Source organism: Microtus oregoni, unplaced genomic scaffold (genome assembly GCF_018167655.1).
Source record: "Microtus oregoni isolate MIOR12 unplaced genomic scaffold, Mior012 000033F_ref0000390, whole genome shotgun sequence".
NCBI lineage: Eukaryota > Metazoa > Chordata > Mammalia > Rodentia > Cricetidae > Microtus > Microtus oregoni.
Genome location: NW_024543092.1, coordinates 14,348,349 through 14,375,000, shown reverse-complemented (window position 1 = coordinate 14,375,000; position 26,652 = coordinate 14,348,349). Strand labels below are relative to the sequence as shown.

The window sequence follows — 26,652 nt, the reverse complement described above, 5'->3', positions numbered from 1 at the left end:
AGAAGTACATCTCTCTAACAAATGAAGCTTTTAGTTAGCCTGTGGATTTGTCATTTTTCTAGAGTTCTTTTCCACCTCTTCTCACCACGGCCAATCCCTGTTGACTAAGGAGAGTCTAAGCTTGTCAGGAAATACTTTGAAGTTGACCCCACGCATTTAAAACAACATTAGCAAAATTAGTCATTTCTTCTTATTTGTAATCACTGCTAAAATCTAATCTGGAAGAAATAAATGGATGGAACAATTCCGATGAATACTGACAAGCTCTCCATAGCATCTGAAAAGACAAAGAAGCCCAAGTGATCCTGAGTAGGGGAATTAGGGGTGGACAATGGCATTAACCATGTCTCCTTTTGCTCTATCCTAGCTCTCATGGCTGGCAGTAAATTTCTATCTGTTTATTGACACGTTCTGTTGGTATGCCGAAGAGGAGGCTTTCTTTTACACGCGAGTTATTCTGGGTGTAAGTAGCTTTAATGACAATCTGTTATTGTTTCAGAAAAGGCTTCTATTTTTCCAAGCTTCCATGTTTTCACTCTCCCTCCTTTTCCTGTCTCTAACTTGTGGACAGTCTACCCTAGCATGGGCCCGAGCATCTGCGGTGTGCCTCAATTTTAACTGCATGCTAATTCTGTTACCTGTCAGCCGGAACTTCATTGCGCTGGTGAGAGGAACAAGTGTGGTAAGTACAAAAATATTTTAAGCAAGCTCAGTTGTTGTTTATTCCTAACATACTGCAACTGAAGGCTGGAGAGATGGCCCAGCAGGTACGAGTGCTTTCTATGCAAACCTTAGGATATGAGTTCAAATCCCCAGAGTTCGTGTAAAAAGCAGGGTGTATTTGTCTGTGTGTGTGTGTGTGTGTGTGTGTGTGTGTGTGTATGTGCCTGTGTGTGTGTCTATGTGTGTGTAACACCAGCACTTCTGTAAGTCAGAGGCAGGACGCTCAGCAGAGACTAACTGGCCAGCAAACTGACTAACTCCAGGCTCAAAAAGGGCCCTAATCTCAAGGGAATAAAGAAAAGTCTGAAAGAATAGGCAACCTGATATTCTCTGACTTTGGACTGTGTGCATACACACACACACACACACACACACACACACAGAGAGAGAGAGAGAGAGAGAGAAAAACATGTAATTTCCTGTAAAACTCCCAGGAATTTGTGTTTACACTAGTTAAAACCGAAGATCAGTACCTCTGATTTGACTTTGGTGTTTGTTATGGACATTGGACTTGTCACTCCACTGTTTCCCTTGTGGAGATGAAAGGATTATGGCAGTTTGAACTGCAGATATTTCTGACTGAAGAGAGATAAATAAGATGTTGAGATAGGCTCCACGTAGGGCATCTGAGTTCCTACCTTAACCATCATCTCAAGGCCTGGATGGAATCTGGTGATTCTGACTGATCAGGGCGTGGTAGCCATATTTATTTCACCATGCTAATACCTGCTTTCCTCTCTGCATGAAAACAACATGCAGGAAAATAAGATTGCCAGGCACCTTTATCAGAAGAAATACTTCCTGTGGAATCAGCCCAGCTTAATGACTATTAGTCATAGATGCAGAGTGGCTTTCTTTACATAATAAGAAAGAGTGTCAGAGTCACTAAAAAGACATGGGGTGGCAGTTATGCTTCTGTGTCCTTTATGCTGACGGAGGCATGGCTATAAGGTTTATTTAAGAGCTTGAGTTATAGCCAGAGATCTAAGAATTCCCACACTTGGATTGAGCTGAAATCCCAGCAAAACTGGTAAAAAAATTTAGTTTTGCTATGATCAGTTGCCACTGGCTTGTACGTCCTGTGTCCTGACCTGAAGCAACACAGAGGTCAGTGGAGCCCAAGTCTGGACCTCTGAAATCTCAGGGGGATGTTAGCTCTGCGTCCACCCCTTACTCATCTGTTCTTTTGTTCTGATGCTTCAGTGCTGCAGAGGACCATGGGGAAGGCAACTGGACAAAAACCTCAAGTTCCACAAACTTGTTGCCTACGGGATAGCTGTTAATGCGGGTAAGAGCTTGCTAGTGGTCTAATGGGCTTGTTCGGTACTATCTAACTTCATAGTTTGTTCCCATCTCTCCAAGTCTCGCCTCTAGAGAAAAGGAACTTTGACCTTTTATCTGACCACATGAAACCTTGCCTTTACATTATTTTTCAGTTTCTAATCTATACTCAAATGAGTTTTTCCATAATCATGCCTCAATTATCAAAGGGAAGTTATTGAAATTTCCTTTTGATTGTGAATAAGAGGCTCATTTGTAATACAATGATAGATGCCTATTTAAATGAGCATTTTGCTATTCACAGAATCCAAAACTAAAATCAACTTATATCCAAAATCTCACTCATATAATCAAAAATGGCTCCTGCCGTTTAGGGAATGTTAGACACAGATAGTATAGTGTTTGTCTTAGTGTGGTAAGGATACCTTACTCTTAGCTCTGCAATCAGAGGCAGAACAAGGACAGAAGAGTGGTCATGTGAACTGGAATCTGAAGAGTATTGAGTTAGTGAACATAAAGGAAGCAGGAAAAATACACATTGTATAGTCCTAGGAGCTGCTACTCTCCCTGTTACACCGTCATTTAAGAAGAAATTAGTATCTGTGTTCAAAGATAGACACCCAGGAGGAAGAAAAGGATGAGAGGGGAGGCTGACTTGTGGTTTTGCTGGGAAACAAAGACGTTGAAGTAAAGGCCACCGGAACCATAAAGAGTTATGATTCAGGACTCTTCCTCTCAAACTAATTTAACTATAAAATGTTTTCCTCGTTTGTTTTTATTCTCTCATGCATAAAAAATAGCAGAGTAAAAGGAACACTCAAAACAAATGTGAATTTAATTAAGCAACAAGACATGACAGACGGTGCCCAAGTGCCAATTAACACAAGTTTGGGTGTGCAGTGAAACGTGGGGAGAAGAGTCTCCCCATCGATTGTCTTAAACGCCCAGATCAAACCAACTCAAGATCCGCTTTACAGAAGGGCTTTGTGGTTTGTGAGGAATTTGATGTAAACAAAGTCAAGTCCTAGAGGAAACAGTTGGCGGATGGAGGGTTAGAGAGCTGCACCTCTCAGGGCCAGGAAGGAATGCCGAAGAATACACCTGTGTGCTTAGAGCCCTTGGAAGTGAGTAGCAATGCCTGTATATACAGACATCAGCTTGGAAATGGAAGTCATTGCCACACTCTGAAACTATCAAAACTCAGAATTAATTTCGCCTGAGGGCACTGAGCTTCCTGCAGTGGGCAGGTTCCAGGCACAGACCAGGAAGCCAGAAGGAATTCTAGGAATCTCTGGCTTGCTTTAAAAATTTTCAAAATTCCTTATTTTTAGCTGGGCAGTAGTGGCACATGCCTTTACTCCCAGTACTTGGGAGGCAGAGGCAGGCGGATCTCTGTGAGTTTGAGGCCAGCCTGGTCTACAAGAGCTAGTTCCAGGATAGGAACCAAAGTTACATTTGTTTATTTTTTTTTAAAAAAAAAGCAAAAACAAAGTCAAAATTCCTTATTTTTGCATTAAATCGAGATTGAACACAGTAAAGGGGCAAAAGGGATCTTATCACTATACATAGCTTAAAGGCAGAAAGTTACAAAGATATAAGGGGGGAGGGTCATTAACATCTATCAGAAAGAGACATAAATGCTACATAAAAATGTGAGCTGTGGAAAGGCTTTCTTCTTAAACCTCTGGGTTTATATTCTTTGTATGTATTCATAAATCAATAGTATAAATGCATAGGTAATATACGTTGAATGTCTCCTATGAGCAGAGGGCCCTGATAAGACCGAGGCCCCTGTGATCAGCATTGTTTCTGGATGGTGTGAAATTTAGTGTGAGCAGTATTTGCCCAGGATCACGTGTCAAGATTCTTTTATTGTCCCTCTGGGGTTGGCTATGTGAGCTCAGAGTGGGTCTCTTCAGCATTCTGTGGAATTAAAAGAGCATCAATAGCAATATAATTGCTCTGCCTCAGTGAGATATATGGATTAAATCTACTTGGGGAATCTGAAGAATATGGGGTTGTTCATTCACTTGTGTAATTGCAAATAAGGTCAATCAAACCCCAGGGCATGGCAGATGGACTTTTCAGCTAACTTGCCACACCCTCATTGCCTTTTCCCCTTGGGTACTCTCCAGAGTCCTGGATGCCTTGGCTTAGATGTTCCCTCTGCCAAAATTCCCTCTCCTTCATGGTCCTCCTTGAGTAAGGCACTACCATATCAAGGACCCACTGTCTGACCCCTTGTCCTAGATCCCTGCTTTCTCTACATGCCACACTCCCTAAACAAGAGTGACAGTCCTGTCTCTGAGAGCCCTGGAGGCATGGGGTATTTCTCAAATCTTAGCAGACCTGGTCAATAACGTAAGAAGACTGCAAAAGATTTGATCAAAGCTGGGCGGGTGGCATCTACTCACATGGGAGAGAGGCTGGAGAGATTGATAGGAAAGGGTACAAGACACAAATGCCCGAGCTCTGGGTGGATGGAGCAGGGTTGGAGGATGAATGGATTCAAAACCATGCTAATCATTCAAGATCATAAATTTCACATTCTGCTGCAAGGAGAAAAAGCAAGATGTTCTTTCTCCCTCTTCGCCTCAAAAATCTCCGAAGGGCATTAGTATTCTTTCCAGCCCCCTCTTCTTGAACTCCTGCTGCTCGTCTCTGCTCCTGGACATCTCCTGGGGCTCACCCTGCCAGGGTCAGAACTGTATCTCCCAGCAATGTACCCTCATCCGGTCTTCCATGGCAACCAGCCCCGCTGCTGTGGTTTCCAGCCCAGCCACAGCAGGCGGGGTGGTGGAAGGGAAATGCTCTCCCTCGTCCAATCCTTGACAAAGCAATTACTGTATTTCACATTAACTAAGAAATGTGGCTAGCAACTGTGCTTTGGGGGGGGGGGGGGGAGCACAGCCCCGGTTTCATAGCTACACCTTGCTTTCCTCGTTCGTCCTTCTGCCGTATTCATGGGAGAGCAGCTGCAGTGTCCCTGAGCTTATTTTATTAGCCTCGCCCATTATGCTGCTTCTCAAACGGCCAACTGGCTTAATAGAGGTGTGTAACCTTGGAAGAAATGCATCCGCGGAGAAGTTTGCATGCCAACCTCTGATTTCTCATCCGTTCCCATAGAAGTTGAACCGCAGGCTCTAATTGGTGGGATCACTAAAGGATGTAATTAGAGACTGGTGGATGTAGGCTCGGGAGGGGAGGGAAGAGGTAAAACAATGCTCTCTAATCAAGGGCATCACAGAAAAGGCAGTGACAGGAGCCATTTCTTCCTGCCTTCCTGCTTGCCTGCCTACGATAAGCACAAACCTTCTCCGACAGCGAATAAATCGTGTTCAGGGACCTGGAAGCCCACTGGTACAAAAATCGTAGTTTCACAGCCTTTACGTTCTTATTAACGTGGATCTTTCTGGATTCCCTGGTCCATGGCAGACCTTGAGGACCCCTCCAATTGAAAAGCAGTACTTGGAGCCTGGGTTTCCATCAACGAAAGTTGTAAATTGTGACCCACACAGCTCTTTTTGCAAATTCTGCAGCTTGTGTCTGCCAGGTTTCAGGGGTGTAAAATTACCCTGAGTGCAACTCCTGATGAGTTGCTAAAATTAGTTCGCAAGCATCAATAAACAGCAGGGGCAGGTTGAGACGAGAGGCTACCGAATAAAGGTACTGAGAAAATAATGATTTGGAGCTCCCAAGGTAGAGATGGCCCCAAAGGCACAAACTCCTCCAGATCTGACCTCTAACAAATTGCTACCAACCGGTTTACCACTTCGACTGGAGGTACACAGAGAGTCAACAAGGCTCCACCCGGAGTCCTTCCTCGTAGGTTTTAATGGGACTTACAAACACATGGCTCACAGCGTGCCAGAACGCATCGATTCTCTACCAGGTCCCACATTGGAAAGGCAGCCAGATTCTGACTTTAGAAGCACTGGGGAGATTCTCTCCTAGGTCCTCGCTTCCATGCCACCTTAATTAAGGAGTGCCTAACTCCAGACCCTCTGCCGTATCTGACAGGCAGGCAGAAGGGTACCAGAATTGACCCCTTTCCAAGATCCTCTCAATTATCCCCCCTTTGATCTCCAGGGGGAAAACCAAGAAGGAAAAGAAAGACATAAATGGCACTTTCTTGGGGCGACTAGCTCTAATTGTAGCCTTTATGATTTTTTTTTTGTCTGCTCTTCAATAAAACTTCCTTATTTGAATTCAGAAGTTCACAGACCAATTAAATGCGCATGCACAGCATTGCCAAGATAGCTGGTCTCTCGGAAAGTATTTGGGTGAGAAAATAAAATTGTAGGAAGACCCGCTGGCAGTCTGGTACGTCGGGGTGGGTTACGGAAAGAGGTATCTTGAGCGCTTGCCAGGCACAGCGGAGTATACCATGGAAAGTCAGCAAGGGCACAAAAGGAACTCATTTTCAGTCGGGGCATTGGATTCAGGGCAAGAGGAAACTCTCCCATTTAAACCACTCACTGTGGAGTTCTGGAAACAAATTAACATATGAATTTCACATCTGTAGATTCTCTTTGAATGATAAGCATTTTCAGTGAGCTTCAGAGAAAGCATCACAGGGCATCACGTGATGGGAGGGATCTAAGGTGCCATGTGGGGGTGGCATGGGCATTTTTTTGCTCAATCTACCCATTTGACAGATAAGAAAATAGAGGCAGAAATAAACTAGGTAACTGAAAAGCATCCACTTCAGTGTTATTTCTGCTAGACACTAACACCCAATCTAATCTAATCTCAAAGATGATGAGGGCTATAAACTAATGCATCAGCATCTTACACCCACTTCAGAAATAACTTCTGCCACACTACAATGTTTTGATTGTTCATATTAAAAAGAATAAGACATGTTTTTTAGAAAAAGGGAGAAAATTCAATGTCTGAAAGGGAAAAAGAGTAATACATATCCTGTGACCTCCAGGTCCCAGAAATCCTGAGTTTAACAGCTCACAGATCTATTTTTAGTTTTCAAGTTAGGTCAACTCTAAGAGGAAAATAAAGCATTTAAACGATCAAAATGGGCTCGGGGTTTTTTTATCCTGGGGGTCCCTGAGATAACTAAAATAGTATGTATTTAATCTACTTTGTTAAACCAAACCAAGGTGGAGAAGGCAGAAGCAAAGAAACATTTAATATAGAAGCTTTAAAGTACTTGAAAAATATGGGTACCATAGTTTTGCAAAGTCCTTAGAGGTCACCTCTTGAGGTGTCTTGGGCTTCCTTCTCCACTTGGTTAGCATCTTTAGCTCAAAGAGAAGACACCTGGCAACAGAAGAGAATCAGTAGCTCAATGTCCTAAGTCATCCATCCCACACATTTTAGTTTCACACGTTAGATTCTCTTGTGGACATCAACTAATCGGAAGCAGATTGTGATCTGCTCATTACAAGGGAGAGGAGTGTCAGAAAAACCATTTCTTCCTGACAGTTGGCAATAGACAGTCCATTGATAAACGAGTCCCTTAATATGATATGAAAATCAGTTTCCATTCCCAGGAAATGGGAATGTCCCAGTACCTGTCTCCCTGGAGGGAGAATGAAAGAAAGCAATGAGCAAAGAAGTGAGTGGGGGAAGGGTCAAATGGAAACAAACGCTTAGGATAACTGCGGTGATGATCTCAGACACCAGGGAGGCAGAGGCAGGCGGATCTCTGTGAGTTCAAGGCCAGCCTGGTCTACAAGAGCTAGTTCCAGGACAGGAACCAAAAGCTACAGAGAAACCCTGTCTCGAAAAATCAAAAAAAAAAAAAAAGAAAAAAGAAAGAAAGAAAGATATGCCAGAAATATACATCAGTAGATACACATCTCCAATCAGAAAACAATCAATTGCTTTCTTGCCCCTTCCTTTTTAATCCCTGTCTTTCTGTAACTCAATGTCATTTAGCAAATAATCGTGAAATATACACTGATGCTAAGCTGAAGTTTCAAACGGACAAGTCTTGATGAGCCAAAGTCCTTTGGAGACACGTGAGCATAGATAAATGTTCAGAACGGTACTTTCTGAGAAGCTGTAATCAAAATATGGTGTGTGTGCACATGTGTGCGTGTGTGTGCACTTGAAGAATGTGTGTACGAAACAGCTTTTGAACTGAGTCTTAAAGCATGAGCAGAACTTTGCCATTCAGAAGAGGAGCTGAATTTGACATAAGGAGCTCAGTTTACAGAAAAGAAAATTCTGCTAAATAGAAGATGGAATTTCTTAGTAACAGCGCAGCTATGACACAGGCACCAAAATAGCAGCGATATTCTGAGAAGTTTAGTGTGTGCATTCATACCTACACATGTGTCTTGTGTGTGTGCAATCATACTTGCACATATGTATCTTGTGTGTGTATTCATACCTGTGCACATGTGTCTTGTGTGTGTATTCATACCTGTGCACATGTGTCTTGTGTGTGTATTCATACCTCTGCACATGTGTCTTGTGTGTGTATTCAGAACTGCATACATGTGTCTTGTGTACATGCGTTCATGCCTGTGCACATGTATGTATGGGGACCAGAAGTTGGCATTAGGTGTCTTCCTCTCTTATTTTTGACCGTATTTTTTGAGACAGGGTCTCTCCATGAGGTGGGAGCTCACCATATTTCTTGGATAGACTGGCTGTCCAGCAATTCCAGGCTTCAACCTCTCTCCCAATCTCTGCCCCACCCAGTATTGAGATCATAATCCTGAACTGCTGTGCCCAGTTCTTATATAGGTGCTAGGGACAGACCAGAAGCTGCTTGGGTTTTTTTTTCCCTTCATTCTGCCCCACCTCCAATCACAGCAGACAACCATGGAGAATACTGTGACACACCCACAATGTGTACAGACTATAACAGTAGCTGGCACAGCTACTTCCTGTTGAGGATGCAGAAGAAGCTATGAAAGTGGGAAAATAACTATGTCCTGAATAATGAATCCTGTATTCACACTGGAGTGTGATCACAATGGTGTGTGTCAACTGGCCACCCACTTTGGTCTCCATGGAGATAAGGTGACAGCTGACTTCCCGACAGAGTTCCCGAGCTAGGAGAAAGCAGCATGGATGCAGAATCTTCAGACCAAATCATACTGTATCCTTGAATTTATCCTCTTTACCTAGCACTTAAACATCAACTCTCAGAATTAAATAGCACAATTCACTTAACAATACAGAGAGAATATGTTTGGTTCCACAAATACTGGAACTGGCTCATTTCAATTCTGTAAGAATCATGTGTGTGTGTGTGTGAATGTGTGTGTGTGTTTCAGCATATATATATATATATACACACACACACATATATATACATATATATGTATGTACCTATACACACATACATGTTATAATATATGAGAAGTACAGAAAATATGTCTGAAAAAAATGTAAAGACACTCTCTCCCTAGCATTAACCTATATGCCAAATAAACATACATTGCAGTGAATGATGCATCATATCCTGGAATAATTCTTTCTTATTTCTTCAGGAAGCTTTGTATTTCCATCCCTATCACTATATCATCTTTCCTTATGAATTATCTGGTCTACATAACTGCCTTGCTAGGTCTACTGTTGTGCTATGATGAAATACCAAGGACAAAAAAAGCAAGTTAGGGAGAAAAGGATTTATTTGTCTCAACCACTCAAAGAAGTCAGGGCAGGAACTCAAACAGGGTAGGAATCTTGAGGCAGGAGCTGATGCAGAGACCATGGAGGGGGTGCTGCTTACTGTCATGCTCCCTATGGCTTGCTCAGCCTGGTTTCTTACAGATCCCAGGACCACCAACACAGAGGTGGCTCACAGCCCAGTCTGGTGGAGGCATTTTCTCATTTGAGACTCCACCTCTCCGATGACTGTGGTTTGTGTCAAGCTGACATAAAACTAGCCAGCACAATAACCATGTTCTGATATCAGGACTTACATCACTTCCAAAATGATTATATATTTAAAATTAAATCATAGTAAATTGAGATGGCTTTATTTTTTAATATAATTAAAATGCATGTGATAAACTATTCACCATATGTCCCACTCCACTCGAGACACTGGGAAAGCTGCGCAGATAAATCACTTATTCTTGTCGGTTGCCAAAACCAGAACAGAGAAACTTAGGGTAGCAGCATGGCATTTTGAAAGAGCTAGAAGGAGCGAGTTTGATACAGCCTATGCTTGATGTCTCTTCATCCTCAGCGATCCACATTGTGGCACACTTGTTCAACATGGAGCGCTACCACCTGAGTCAGGCCAAGGATGCTGAGGGGCTGCTGGCTGCACTTTCCAGACTTGGCAATGCTCCAAATGAGAGCTACATCAATCCTGTCCGCACCTTGAATACGGTGAGCTCTTGCATGGTCTTGCTTCTGCAGAATCCTTCTCCTCCCATCCTGATACCGAGAACAATAGATTTTGAAAGCTTTACATAAAAGAGCTGGATAAAAGAGGTTTCTGCCAAATGCTAATATCAATTTCACCTTTCTTTTTTAAAAGCTAGTTTTGCAACCATTAGCATGGCTGGAATGATATGGGCAAGGAGAAAACACACACTGCTTAATTAAATTACAGTGAAAGTACATACGTGATATCTTAGGAATGCAAAAACCTGATAAAGCCCTAATATTATGAATTTTGAAAGTGGCTCCTGATTAGATTTCTTTCACTGATGTTAGATTCATAAAGCATTCACCCTCCAAATCCAGAAGTGATGGATTGGATGCTCCATTTTCAACCTGCAGATTGTTTTCTGTGTCTGTTCTCTGCACCTCCTATTCTGGCACATGTGTGAACAGCTAGTTTGCAAAAACAAACATTGACCAAAGAAGGTCATTTCAGAATGATAACTGCATGGTTAGTGACTCCATTCATGGTAATATCTAAAGGTATAGAATAGCAGTGCTTCTGGGAAGAAAAAAATAAAATCAGCCACAGAGTCCGATGGTAATGGTAAAGTCACAGCATCCAATGGTAAAGGTAATAGAATCAGTCACGGCATCCTATAGGTAAAGACTTTCCTCTCCCTTACACCACCCTTACATCTGCTCTTAATGGTTCATCCAAACATTTTTCCAGGGACTACCATATTGGAACAAAGACCAGGGGTTTTTTTGTCTAAAAAAAAATAATCTGTTTTCTAAGAAAAGTCTTAAGGCCATACACCCCATCGATAGGAATCTCTCTGTCTGGGCCCTCTCTAAAAGCCGTGCTTTTGCTCAGGTTCTTTTATTTGAGAAGGAAAATTCAGATTCGAGTTAGGAGGAGATTCTTCCAAGTCAAATACTTGATTCTCACATGAAGGCTTCCAACATCAGGCCATTAATAAACCAAATTCCCTTTTCTTAACTGACAGCAATTAGAAGCACAAATTTCCTAGCTACAAATCAGAGCTTCAGATGCCCTAAGCATGCAGAAATGTCTTTAATGCCATTTTGTTGGATCTCAGAATTTATCTGGCCACCTGTTTGGGTCTATATTTTCCCCCTGCTAAGGCTTTACAAAATTCACTGCTCACGAGAGACTCAAGGAAAAATCTCAACATCTTGAAGAGACTATGCAATAAATAGTGTTTATTATAAATAACCTTTAAAGCAATTTAACAAGCTAATTAAGCTACTTCAAACACAGTTGTTTCAAAATTTTAGAAGCAACATACTAGGTAAGTGTAGGGATAAGTCCCACCCCTAAGGGGGAGTGTTCGCCTCGGGCTAATGTTTGCCTATAAATTTGGTGAGCGTGCTCCCAGCCGCTGCTTCTGCTTTCCTGGTCTCTGCGGGCACGGTGGTTCTGTAAGTCTATTTCTACATTAAAGCTTTATATATATATATATATATATATATATATATATATATATATATATATATATATATATATTTACAATCTGTCTGCATTCGTTTATGCCATTACATTTTGGCTTCCAACGTCGGGCTATTTTGCCCCTGACTCAAGCGCCTAGCCCGCTAGCTAACACAGCACACTCCCGGGTGCTGTTTTTTAGTTCGTGACTCAGGGCCCCAGTGCCGAGTCTGAGACACACTCGGCCACACAGGCCCATTCTGCCCCGCCTGCTCGCCAGAGCAATTACCCCCCCCACCCCCCACCCCCCCATCCCCCCCTACCCCCCCCCCCCCCCCCCCCCCCGCCTGCCTTGGCTAAGTTTGCAGTGGAACCCCACTGCCTGAATTAGCAGAAACTCAAGTATCTGCGGTTTTGCAACAAAAGTTGCCACAGCGGCAGATTTGGTCTGATACAAAGTGACTTAGCCAGGCTGTGGTGGCGCAGGCCTTTAATCCCAGCACCTGGGAGGCAGAGGCAGGGGGATCTCTGTGAGTTGGGGGCCAGCCAGGCGGTGGTGGTGCACGCCTTTAATTCCAGCACTCAGGAGGCAGAGACAGGCGGATCTCTGTGAGTTCGAGGCCAGCCTGGTCTACAAGAGCTAGTTCCAGGACAGGCTGCAAAAACACAGAGACCACCACTTGCAGGAACCAATCATTGCAGGTAAAAAATTTTTCTTTTATAAATAAAATGTCTGAACACGTTACTATTCAAGAATTTAACAGTTTTTTTAATTGTACCATGTGGGAGATTTCACAAGAGGTGTCTATCACCCCACATCTATGGATCCTTCTGGGATTCGTAGTTTTCATTGGCACTAAAAGGTTTGATAATAGAAATATGATAAAGTCTTTACGAGATGAATCCAGGATTCTTAAGGCAGAGATTGAACGCTTAAAAACAATTGAGAATAACAACAATCTTCTCAAGAATCAGTTTGAAGTTCTCCAGGCTGATGTTAAGGAGAAATTCATTACTATGGAAGAGGGAACAGCTGATTTGGATCATAAGCTTCAGTCCCTTTCTGTAGGAACTGAAACATTAATGGCTGATATTAAGGAGAAATTCATTACTATGGAAGAGGGAACAGCTGATTTGGATTGTAAGCTTCAGTCCCTTTCTGTAGGAACTGAAACATTAGTGGCTGATATTAAGGAGAAATTCATTACTATGGAAGAGGGAACAGCTGATTTGGATCGTAAGCTTCAGTCCCTTTCTGTAGGAAATGAAACATTAACTGAGAGAATCAAAACTGCTGAATGTGACAATCTGATTTTGTCTAAAGCTTATGACAGATTGACGGAAAGATTGTCAATACAAGAATGCACGGTTTATGCCATAAAAATTATGTCTAAAGATGAGATGTTATCTCTAACAGACAAACTTCATACTTTAGAATCCTAAATGAAGGCTTTGGAACATAATTCTGGACAGAAGATTCAGACATTGCAGAAGGCAATGGTGAATAGAATTGAAAAGATTGAGGAATTTCTAAATTCTGATGAAGAAGAGCAAAGGGTAGAAAGGCAAATTTTAACTACATCTGTGGGTAAATCTCTCCAGGACAATTTCCACAAAGCTCTACCTACAGCTCTACCTGCCTTTCCAATAATAACAACAGAGAAGGTGATTGGTTCCAAAAACCCTAGGATCATCAAGGAGGGTACATGGGAGCCTGTCCATATGAATGATCTCAAGGAAATAAAACAGACTGTCAGGACTTTTGGGATGCAAGTCTCTTTTGTTAAGGAGATGCTAAGATCTTGGGCCACGACAAGCAGAGCAACCCCCTCGGACTGGCTCCAGCTGAGCTCTGCGGTACTTGAGAGTGGACTGCAATTGAAATGGAAATGCTTATTCAGGCAAGAGGCTAGACTTTTAGAACAGCAGGAAAAAGCAAAGGGAATTGACATTTCCCTAGATAAAATTCTAGGTGAAGGGCTCTTTTCCAACTCTCAGGAACAAGCTAATTTGGATGAAAACACACTCTCCATGTGTACTACAGCAGCCTTAAGGGCTTGGGACAGGGTACAAGACCCAGGTCAGAGAATGGAATCATTTGTCAGAGTTAAACAGGGTCAGAGAGAACCCTTTAGTGACTTTTTACAAAGACTAACTTGGGCTGTACAAATAGGGATATCTGACCCAGAAGCAAGATATATAATGATTGAATCTTTGGCTTATGAAAATGCAAATGTGGAATGCAAAAGGATTTTGGGGCCTTTAAGGCTCAGATCAGTGGCCTTGGAAGAATAGGTCTTGCATACACTCAATGTTGATACATTTGATTATGGTACTGAAGCATGGGTAGAAGAAGCAATTTCTAATGGTAAAAGGAGACACCAGAATACCAAATGTTTTAATTGTGGCAAAATGGGTCATATGAAAAGGAATTGTAGACAACGGATTTTCAGAAATAATAATAATAATAATAATGCATCTTTCAGAAATAATAATAGTAATGCATCTTCTAGAAATAACAGAAATAGGAGGACTCAGCCTTCAGGTTTATGTAGAAGATGTGGAAAAGGCAGACATTGGACAAATGAATGCAGGTCTACAAGAGATAGACAAGGCAACCTGATACAGACGAGAAACGTGAGAGGGGGGGGCCTCACAGGCTCCCATGGCAAACATGGTTCAGTCATTTCCAGTTTCTGCAGGGAACGTGCCTCGTCAGGACAATTAGGAAGCCCCATGCCTACTGTTACAAGCAATAATGATCAGAAAGAAAAGTTACGTGTGTTTTGGCAAACTTCTATAAATGATCAAAGACCTAAACTGAGAGTATGTGTAAATGGCATTTTTATTACTGGCCTTCTGGACACAGGTGCTTATGTAAGTATCATTACCCCAGAATCTTGGCATCCGTATTGGCCTCTTCAGAATGTAAATGTTCAGCTCCTGGGAATTGGAACCCTATCTCGAGTAAGGCAGAGCACAAGATGGGTTGAATGCATAGGGCCAGAGGGACAAATAGGAAAATTAAAGCCATATGTAGCCAATATCGCAATGAATTTATGGGGTCGTGACCTATTACAACAATGGAATACTGAAATTAACATTCCCGCTACTTCTAGAGCCTATATTTCTGAGAATAATATTAAAAGATATTACAAACGGAGAAAACAGGCCATTCAGGCTGTACAAGAACAAGCAATTAATGTCCCTTCAGAGATACCAACAGCCTTGCCTCTAAAATGGTTGACTGAGAAACCAATATGGACAAAGCAATGGCCTTTAGCTGAGGAAATGTTATAGGCTTTAGAACAGCTGGTACAAGAACAACTAGATGCTGGACATATAGAAGAATCTACCAGCCCTTGGAATTCTCCTGCATTTGTGATTAAGAAAAAATCATGTAAATGAAGAATGGTGACAGAACTCAGGGCCATCAACAAGGTTATTCAACCTATGGGCCCTCTGCAATCTGGAATTCCTTTGCCCTCTTTATTACCAAAAGGATGGCCTCTCATAGTTATTGATTTAAAGGATTGTTTTTTCACTATACCTTTGCAAAAAGAAGATAGAGAAAAATTTGCCTTCACAGTGCCTACTTATAACAATTCTCAACCTTCAAGGAGGTACCACTGGGCCGTTGTCCCCCCAGGGTATGTTAAATAGCCCCTCCTTGTGCCAATATTTTGTGAACCAACCATTGCAAATAATATGCAAGAAATTTCCCAAATCTATAGTATACCATTACATGGACGACATTTTGTTATCTGATTCAAACATGGATACCTTGAACAGACTGTTTGAAGAAATAAAGATACTTTTACCTAAATGGGGATTGCAAATTGCTCCTGAAAAGATTCAGAAGGGAGATTCTTTTAATTATTTAGGTTATAAAATAGGTTTGCAAAAAATTAAGACACAAAAAGCACAAATTAGGAGAGATCGCCTACGGACTCTTAATGACTTTCAAAGACTGTTAGGAGACATTTCCAGTCTACGACCAGCTATTGGAATAACACCTGATCTAATAATTCATTTGAACAAAACCTTGGATGGTGATAAAGATTTAAAAAGTCCCAGAGAATTAACAGCTGAAGCAGAAAAGGAACTGACAATGATTGAGGAAAAATTACAACAGGCACATGTGGACAGGGTGAATCCAAAGCTCGATTGTATTCTTGTCATACTACCATCAAAAATTTCTCCTACAGGAATTTTAATGCAGAGAGATGATATTATTTTGGAATGGATCTTTTTACCACATAAACCAAGTAAGAAACTGAAAACTTATGTGGAAAAAATCTCTGAGTTAATTATAAAAGGCAAGCTGCGACTTCGTCAACTAGCAGGCATAGACCCAGCAGAAATTATAGTGCCTTTTACTGCTGATGAACTAAAGAAATTATGGGAAGATAATGAACCATGGCAAAGAGCTTGTGCTAATTTTTTGGGAGACATTAATAACAACTATCCAAAAAGCAAGAGGCTTAACTTCATAAAGAGAACTTCTTGGATTCTTCCTCGAATCGTCCGTGATGCTCCAATAACTGGAGCCTGTACATTCTATACTGATGCCAATAAATCAGGGAAGGCAGGTTACAAATCAGAAGACTTGGGTAAGGTGGAACAAAGTCCTTATAATTCTGTCCAGAAGGCGGAATTATATGTCATTCTTATGGTGCTAAGGGATTTTAAAGAACCTATTAATATAGTTACAGATTCACAATACGCAGAAAGAGTTATTTTACATATTGAAACTGCTGAATTTATACCTGATGATACAGAACTAACCTCATTGTTTCTCCAGGTTCATGATTTGATCAGGAACAGGCTTTGCCCTATGTACATAACATACATCCGATCCCATACGGGTCTGCCAGGTCTTCTAGCACAAGGTAATACAGAAATTGATCAATTATTGATTGGTAGTGTGCCACAAGCCTCTGAATTTCATAAAAAACTTCATGTTAATAGCAAAGGTTTGAAGAAAGAGTTTTCAATTACATGGCAACAAGCTAAGGAGATTGTAAAGAAATGCCCTACTTGCTCTTTCTATAACCAAACACCACTGCCTGCAGGGGCTAATCCAAAGGGCACCCAAAGGAATGAAATCTGGCAGATGGATGTGTTCCACTTTGCAGAATTTGGCAAATTAAAATGTGTTCCTCACACCACTGACACTTATTCAAGCTTTCAGTGGGCAACTGCTCTAAGTTCAGAAAAAGCTGATTCAGTAATCACTCATTTATTAGAAGTCATGGATATCATGGGTATACCTACACAAATAAAGACAGATTGGGTCCCTGGGTCCCTGCACTTGACCTTATTGAACTCAGCAAGCAATGCTCTTAACCACTGAGCTATCTCTCCTGCCTTTCCCTTCTGTTGTCAGTAGAGGGCACCAGACCTCATTGCAGATGGTTGTGAGCCATTAAGTGGTTGCCAGGAATCGAACTTCTCACCTTTGGAAGGGCAGCCAATGCTCTTAACCACTTAGCTATCTCTCCAGCTCTTCTTTCTGTAGCCAAAAAGGGCAGTAGTCCTCATTGAAGATGGTTTGCCAGTATTTTATTGAGAATTCTTGCATCGATGTTCATGAGTGAGATAGGTCTGCATTTGTCTTTCTTGCTTAAGTCTTTGTGTGGTTTAGGTATCAGGGTAACTGCAGCTTCAAAAAAAAGAGTTTCGCAAGACTCTTATGCTTCTATAATGTGAAACACATTAAGGAGTATAGGTATCAGCTGTTCTTGGAATTTCTTGTAAAATTCTGCATTAAAACCATTATGCAGTTGCCAGGAATCGAACTTCTCACCTTTGAAGGGCAGCCAATGCTCTTAACCACTGAGCTATCTCTCCAGCTCTTCTTTCTGTAGCCAAAAGAGGTTGCCTTGGCCTTGAGGATCAGAGGATAACCTGTTGGCCCACTTGACTGTTGGGTGCTAAGCCTCCAGGGTGCTATTGTATAAAGGGCTTCTTACCAGTGACTAGAGGTCCATGTCTCTGTCTCTCTGTCTGTGTGTGTGTGTGTATTTTAACCTCTAGCCCCTTGTTCCTAGCTCACAAACTGTATGGTAGCACATAGAGTGCAGACAGGCATTGTGTGCTGCTCACCTGGTCTTGATTTAATTTGGATTAAATCAAGATTTTATCTAAAAACAAGTCCATCTCTTTTACATTTTCCAACTTTGTCACACATAGGCTTTTTAACAAGACCCAATGATTCTCTGAATTTCCTCAGTGTCTGTTGTTATGGCTCCGTTTTCATTTCTGATCTTGTTATTTTGCGTGTTCTCTCTCTTCCTTTTAACTAGTTTGGATAGGAGTTTGTCAATTTTGTTGATTTTACTCAAAGAACTAGCACTGTTTCCTTCATTGATTCTTTGGATTGTTTTCCGTGTTTCTATTTTGTTGATTTCAACCCTCAATTTGATTTTTCCAGTCTTCTTCTCCTTGGTGAGTCAGCTTTTTTTTTTTTTTTTTTTTTTTTTTTTAGAGCTTTTACCTGTGCTGTTAAGTCTCTAATGTGAGTTTTCTCCATCTTTTTTTAATTTGTGAATTTAGCACTATGAACTTTTTTCTTAGCATGCTCGCCAAATTTATAGGTAACATTAGCCCGAGGTGAACACGCCCCCTTAGGGGTGGGACTTATCCCTACAGGTAAGTACTAATTAAGCTCAGAAGCCCCTTAATTTGGGTATTTGGAGAGATGATTATCAATAACTCAAAACATACATTGAAGCAACTCATAGGTGATGCAGTGGGATTATTTTAGACTATTCATGGCAACTCAGACCAGTCCAGAAATGTATCACAGGGAAACAAGGAGAAATCTGTTTTAATAATAATAATAATGAATAATTTGAAATTAGCACATTAAATGTTGTAAATTGACTTCTGAAGTTCTGAGTACACTTACAAAAAATATTTAAAATGTTTTACGTATACCCTCTTTCAGTTTATTCCACTCTCCTACTCTGTGACGAGGAGAAAGTAAACGATGGAGAAATCCCTGTCCAAATTACTTCCAGATCTCAAAGCAGCCTAAATTAATGAGGTTTTACTGACAAAAGATACAGTGTGAGTTTACTGAGCTGTATTTGGTTCAGTGATGGGAACACGGGGCATGAATACTAATGACTAAGCAAGAATATGGGAACGCACGATAGAAACTGAACACCTTGCGATTAATATCCTCAATGGCTATTTTGCTGTCCCTCACACTCACGGGTCAGAATCCTGCCCTTTGGGGAGTCCTCACCAGATAAGAATAGTTGTACCCTTATTGATCACAAAGGATTTACCCAGACCCATTCCAATGCCCCCTGAGAGAATATGAAGGAAATGCAAGTCATGGTCCTTCCAATTAAAAAGCTAGAGCAAGGCAGAGCCACCAGGGGAGCAGAGCATGCAACTGCTTTATTAGGAGCGTCCCTAAGGAGCCTCTCCCCCAAAAAAGTGTTTATTAATGTTAAGATGCAATTAAGCGTGGTGAGCCATATTTTTAATCTTAAAAATTGAAAACTTGGAATTTGAGCTCATTCTGCAGCATTGTCCTCCAAATGCTTTTTTAGTACTGATTCAAGATAGTAGTTTTGACAAGAAAATTAATTCGTGGAAATGGAAAATATGTACTTAATGGCGGAGTGTTTTTTTAAAACTTGAGCGAAGTAAATATCCATGCTAAGACGGGAAGAGGGAAGAATTTGCCCAGCTGGTTTCTTCAAGTGGACCTGCACCTTGTTGAGGTCCAGTGCACTGGAGCCAACACTCTAAACTGCTCTTTGCTTGGTTCCTCTAGTACTGATCTTGATCCAAGTGCAAAAGTCCAAAAGATTAATTTGGTGGCCTTTGCATCTCCTAGAGCACAACCACTGAGCTCCTAATGACAGTCTCGGGGATCACTGGCCTGGTGATCTCTCTGGCTTTAATCTTGATCATGACCTCTTCAACCGAGTGCATCAGACAGTCCTCTTATGAGCTATTCTGGTATACACACCATGTTTTCATCATCTTCTTCATCAGTCTGGCCATCCACGGAGGAGGGTAAGTCCATGCTGTACTCCAGATGCTCAGATCTGAGTGTCTGTGTACACATATTCCCTGAGTATGGTGAAATTGTGACCAGAGCATCAGTGAACACGGTTGGACAAGTATTTGCCAAGTCCTTTGAGTACATGCCAAGGAGTGCTATATCTGGGTGGGATGGCTGGTCTATTTTGAGTTTTTCGAGAATGTTCCACACTTGTTTCCATAATGGCTGCCCCAGTTTTCAACCCCACCAACAGTGAATGAAGGTTCCCTTTCCCCTGCAGCCTCACCAGCTTTTCTCCTCAGTTGTTTTCTCGGTCTCATCCATTCTGACAGGCTGAAGAGGAAATCAAATCGCAGAGTAGCTTTAATTTGCATCTCTATAATTGCTAAGGATGTTCAATGCTTTGAGATATTTCTTATCTGTTTTTATTTCTTCTTTTGAGGTCGCTCTGTTCAGATCCATTTCTCATTTTTTTAAAAACTGGTTTGTTTTAACTCTGGTTTTTGACTTCTTTGTATGCTGTGGACATTAATCCCCTATCAGATGTGTAGATAACAGACATTTGCTCCTACTCAGTAGCTTCCTCCTGGATTTACTGTTTCCTTTGCTGTACTTAGCTGTCTTAGTTGCTTGAAGTCACCTTTGTCAACTATTGGCCTTAATTCTTGAGTGAAAGGAGAGTTTAGAAAGTCCTGTCCTGCATCCAAATCCTGTAGGTTTCTGCCTGGTTTTTCTAACAGTTTTGGTGTTTTTCAGGTTTCACACTGAGGTCTTTGATCAATTTGAAGTTGATATTTGTGTAAGACATATGGGTCTAATTTCACTCTTCTACATATAGACACCCAGTTCTCCTAGCATCTGTGATTGAAGATGCTGTTTTTCCTCCCATGTTCATTTTTGTCAACTTTATCCAGTACAAGATGGCTATACTTATATGTAGTTGTTTTGTGTCATGGATCTACATGTCTGTATTTGTGCCAGTACCATGCTGTTTTTGTTACTATGGCTCTCAATGTATCTTGATATATGGCATGGTAATCTCCCAACATTATTCTTTTTGCTCAGGATTGCTTTGGCTAGCTGGGGTCTTTGGTGGTTCCATATTAATTTTAGGATTTTTTTTCCTATTTATGTGAATGATGTCATGGGAATTCTGATTAGGGTTGTACTGAGTCTCTAATGTAAAAATGGCTATTTTTCATAGCATCAGTTCTCTCAATCCATGAGCAGTCTTGCCATTTTCTACTGTCTTCTTCCTTTTCTTTCTTTAGACATTTAAATTTTTCACAGTAGAGGTCTTTTATCTCTTGGAAAGTTTATTACTAGGTATTTTTGATGCTACCATTAATAGGAATGATTTTATAGTCTCCTTTTCAACATGTTTGTTGTTAGTCCATAGAAAGGATACTGATTTTTGTATTAACTTTAGGAAGAAAAGTCTTAACATAGAAAATCTTCCTGCAACCCTTGAAACCTACATCCCCTGTATTGAAACATGAGTGGATCCCAACGGTCAGTCACTTGCTGAAGATGTTTCTGTACATAAATAATATTTCATAAGGAGAATGCTGAAGTTATTGCAATCTTGCTGAAAGGCTTATTTGGGGATAAGGATCTTATTTAATCTCCTCTTGACATAGTCTGCAGCTACTGTTTACATCAAAAGTGATTTGCAAATTCTATACAAAATGCTTAGTAAGTGGAGGATTGCTGAAGGTGTTAAAGCTCCTTAGTCTGTCTACCTATTATGCAATGGTATAAATGGAGAAATTTTAAACTTTTACTTTTTTGATTAACATACATATGGAATGATCTAGAACCTCCTGTAGATACCATGGGGAAAATTGCCTAACATCTAAGAATGAATGTACCAAAATGCATAATGTCCACAATCTGGTCCCCACATACCATACACCCACCTCAGGTGATCATTATTTGTGCCCTGGAGATTCACCTGACTCAAACGAGTGCTATCAAGCTTCAAGAAGCAGTATACAGAAGCAGAGTCAGAGGCTAACGTGTTGTTTCTAACTGACACCTGACTAGTTCCAGGAGCATTATAGTTGCTTTCCCCCCATGCCCTACAATGCCAAAGGAGACGACCACGCCACAGCCAAACCAGGACATGTATCTCTGGGATGCTGATGTTTCTTGGTCTATGAGAAACTAGTTTCTCAAAAATAAACCAACGCATCTTCTTCATAAGCACCTATTAATTGGGCAGCTCCCAGATTCTATTACCTCAATGCCTGGCCCTTTACAAGTCAGGAAAGTCATCCTGAGAGTTGATGCCAAAGCAATTTGCAAAGGTCAGTTAGTCATGCATCTGTAACAAGTGCAATATAGTAGGATTACAGGACTCTTTATCCAGCGCTCCATTCATTCAGGGTTCTCTCTCTACTTTTAAATTTATCAATACAGCCTCAAAGACACATTTCAAAGTGACCCGTTTTGACCTTGTCAAATGCTAAGCCCACTAGAGGTCACTGGGGGAAACAAATACCATTATTCCGGGCACTTCTTTGGACTTATTCTCTTGAAACTTCTAAGCGCTCAGATACAAGCTAAGAAGGGTAGAAGTTAAATCAATCTGCAAAAGGAACCAATCGTACGAAGTTAGCCAATTAGCCCAAATCAGCAATCAGAGCGAGATGAAACCTAATTAAATTCAACAGTCTACAAAAGGATGTGTTCAAACAATTTCCTTCATTATGAATTCTCTAATATAGACACTTTCAATGTGACACAGGGTACCACAGAGAGGGTACTTCTTTTCTGGGATCTTCAAAGTTACCCAAAGCTTTTTAAATGCCTATTTTTAAAGACGCCGAGGGAAGTGAATGACAGCCCAAATTTCAAGAGCTGGGAGTGTTTTTCTGGAAGCCACTGCAGAGTATAAATCTGTGTAAAGACACCGCACAAAATCAGCCTGACATTTTCATGCTTTTTTTTGTTTTGTTTTGGTGGTGGTGGTGGTGATGGTGTGTGTGTGTGTGTGTGTGTGTGTGTGTCTAAGTCGGATTGTTCGAGGCCAAACTCCAGAAAGTCTCCGGCTGCACAATGTCACCTTCTGCAGAGACCGCTACGCCGAATGGCAGGCAGCTGCCTTCTGCCCTGTGCCTCAGTTTTCTGGCAAAGAACCTTCGGTAAGAGCGAACCCAGGAGCTGATTTTAAAAATAACTGTCCCCACAGTTAAAATAACGAGAGCTTTTATAGGCTTGAAAAAAGAACCGCCCATGTCACCACTAGATGAAGCCAACTCTTTATTAAGAGGGCTAATGGAGAAATCGAGTTATGGATAATTTTAAAAGCGATTTACTGCCAAAGGCACTTTATTCAGCTTTGAAATGTGTTCTACTCCGGCTTAAATATGGATGTCTGATATTGCAGGACTTCATAACAGCGGAGTAATGGCTCTGAGGGAGTTAGCCTGGTGGCTTGCCCACCATCCTCTGCACCCCTGCTCTCCCTCTGCCTGCCTCCTGAGGATCTGAGAGGACCCAGCCTCTTCACGAGCCTACTCTTCTTCCTTTCTACAACTTTTTGCGGTCCAAAGAATTAGGAGTGTCCAATTACTTTTGTTCTACTTAAACTCAATGCTAGCCAAGAATAGATTTAATTCATTTGAGTATTAATTTAATGATAGTGTCCACAGATTTTTGAGAGTGGTGTTTTCTGGGTAGGCGGCAGCCACTGCAGTTGGAGACATCAGCAAACAGGAATACTCCTCCCGTTTGATCGCCAGTGTATTTGGAAAGCACACACTGCTGGTTTAGCTGGGCGATTGACATGTGGCAGAAAATAAATGAAAAGACTACATTAAAAAGGAGAGGAGGCCGAGGCTGCAGCAAGTTGGTAGAGGACTTGCCTAGCACGCACAAAGCACTGAGTTTGAAGCTCAGAACCACATAAACCCGGCATAGTAGCATAGTCTGTAACTGCAGCACTCAGACCATGGGAGCAAGAGAGTCATCATAGGAGGTGCCCAAAAAACTAACCATCCTGGAAGACATAAAACCTTGTCTCAAAACAAAGATGGAAAATGAAAACTAGCAGGCAATGAGTGCGCAAAATATGTATCATTTAAAATGAGATAATAGAATATAATAGCATATAACCTATTTAGGATTTAGTTAAACAATGACATCAGAAAAATACAAATAATTGCTTTTTAAAAAATTCTCAAATACACTAAATCCAGTGTCATATTTTTGGGATGAAACTGCTGGGAGAAATGTTTAAAACCCAGAGATGGGAGGTACGTGCCCATTGGACTGTGGTTCTTTTAATGGCTGCTATAGATTGTCTCTGTCTTAGACTCAACTCTCCGTGGATAGATTGTCTCTGTCTTAAACTTGGCTCTTGGCAGCCACTATTTGGCCTGCATATTAATGAAGAGCGTGAGTACCTCTCTAAAATCTTCAGCCCCAGCATCTCCATTAAAAAATCAATACTCTCCCACACTTCATGAATACAGACCAGGGGCTGCTCCCAGCCGTGAATGCTGGCATTAGTTATGATGAAGAGGGGAAACTTCCCCATCTCCTGCTAACTCCCCAGCTACACCTCTGTGCACCCAAACGCACAGCGTCACCCTTTCCCATTATTTTTAATGGATCCTGATCCAAAGCGTCTGTACGCTGTGCAATTACCACTTGGCTGGGCTGGACAATATTCCCTCTGATGTTTTATAGACACTGAACCAGAAAGGCATTCCAAGGACACTGAGGGGTCCCCTGCTTCACTGCCCCAGACCTAACACCGCTTAACAAGACTCAATTTAGTCCTCTTTGCCTCTCTTTCCTGGGGCATTTTTAATGAAGATTTTTGTCTCTAGAAATAGCCATCAGTGACACAATGTGGAATCAGAGAACCTTTTCTCCATCACCTTGTAGAAACTGTCCAGAGAAATCCCTTTTCCTCTTTTCTCTCCCTATCTCACAGGCACCCAAGCCTGCAGATTTGAGAGCTGTTCATGCAATAAGTCTACCTTGGTCCTCCTTCACCAAGGAATTAGCTCATTTTCCCGTGCATCAGAATCATACGGCTCTGATTTTTCCCACTTTCTAGGAACAAGGTTAAGGGTAAGAGGGAACATTTGGACCAGGGAAGAGCCAATCAGTAAACAACCATCAAGTCGTATGTCACCACGCTTGCACAGGACTTACTCAAGGGAAACTTACACAAAGAGAGATTATTGCCTATAAAAATAGTGTATTCATAGCCACACACATAAAATAAAATCAAAGCCAATCTGCCCCTATTTTCTGGCCAGAATAAAAGTGGAGGTATCAAGTTTTGTTGTTGCTGCTGTCAAATCGACGTTCTCGCTTCTGTTGTAATGCGTTCGTTATACTGTGATTTTCTGAACATTTTTGGAGTAGGAAACAGGAAAGTTAAGCGTCCATATTGGTTTTCAGTACTAGAGAAGCTAACATACTAAACAGTTCTGGCCTTTTAAGAAATTGAGAAAGTGAGGTTGAAAGTATTTCAAAGTGTTGCCTCTGCTACAAAGGGCTTGCAATCCAAGCAAAGCCACACCTTGAAAAAACAAAAACAAAAACAGCAACAACAACAACAAAAAACTCTTGACCTTGTGCCTGGCTGTGCCATTTCTTCCCCGCAGCCTATGCTATTCCTTCCAAATCTCTGACCTTCTTTCAAGACTTCCTTTATGTGTTCCCAGAATCATTTTTATCTCTGTGAATAAACCCAAAACATTCAAAAGCTTGGCAGGAACTTAAGAATTTTCTCCAATCATTTTGCAGTTTGAAAAATGCAAAATTAAAATATACAAAAGCCAAAGATATGAGTTGAGGAGAGAACTCAGTCAGTCAAGAGCTTTGCATGAAGGCGTGAGAACTTAGGTTCAATCCCTGGCACCTACATAAAGCCTGGCACATTAGAGTGGGCTTCCAATCTGAACCCTGGCAGGTGGAGACAGGCAGCTCTGTTGGGCTCACTGGCCCACCACCTCAGCCTAATCAGTGAGCTTCAGTTCTCAGTCAGGGATCCTATTTCAAAAACCAATGTGGAAGACTCCTGAGGAACAATACCCAAAGTTGACCTTGGAGTCAGGCAGGCAGACAGGCACGAAAGCATACATGCACATATGCGTGTACACGCACGCACACACACACACACACACACACACACACACACTTCATGGTATATCTGAAAATACAGGCGTGATCTCTCCATCTTTTGACTTTTGTCTATGCCGATGCCCACAGTTGGGCCACTTTCCTAACATCACTTACTAGCTGTATCTCACCCTCACTCCTGAACTCCCAAAGGAATTCTGGGAGTATCACAGTATAAATAATCCTCCCTATCTCCTCCTGGAGCAATTTATATAGTAGAAAAGAGATAGAGCCAAGGATTAATGGCTTACATTCTCCTTCCCGACTAACCATGAAAAGAAAAATAACCCATTCCATTTCATCAATGTGGAAAAATCAGAGGCCATGGCTGATTTGACACCGTTAAAATGAACTGTGTGATGTCTAAAACGTGGGTTTCGAATGGATATGGAAGATTATTTGTGAAAATACACAAAGACTACGTGAATGTCTTTGCAAATCTTTCACTCCTGTAGAAATTGTTGCTGTCATTTCTCTAAATACCTAAACCACTTCTTAAAATACTTTCTGGTCTATTCAAGCATAAGGAAGCGTGGCTTCGTTTACTTGGTCCAGCTCCATCCTCCTGCCATTTCCCTTATTCTTCCTTCTCTAATCAACTTCACTGCCTCACCCTAGCACGAGTGGACAAAAGGTTTTATCCTCCCTGCTATTCTGAACACGTTGCTGAATCCCACTGAGGCAGAAAAGAGTAAATGGGTCAAATTGC

The 26,652-nt window shown here is 41.4% G+C and overlaps 1 protein-coding gene across 1 annotated transcript in view; it reads left to right on the top strand.

Moving 5' to 3' along the window:
- Positions 1–26,652, top strand: part of Nox3 (NADPH oxidase 3) — a 65,888-nt gene that overhangs the window by 288 nt on the left and 38,948 nt on the right. The window contains exons 2-7 of the mRNA XM_041680343.1: positions 368–463; positions 572–682; positions 1,927–2,011; positions 10,175–10,320; positions 19,629–19,810; positions 22,816–22,945. Of these exons, the coding sequence (XP_041536277.1) occupies positions 368–463; positions 572–682; positions 1,927–2,011; positions 10,175–10,320; positions 19,629–19,810; positions 22,816–22,945 (750 nt within the window). The remainder of the gene's footprint in view (positions 1–367; positions 464–571; positions 683–1,926; positions 2,012–10,174; positions 10,321–19,628; positions 19,811–22,815; positions 22,946–26,652) is intronic.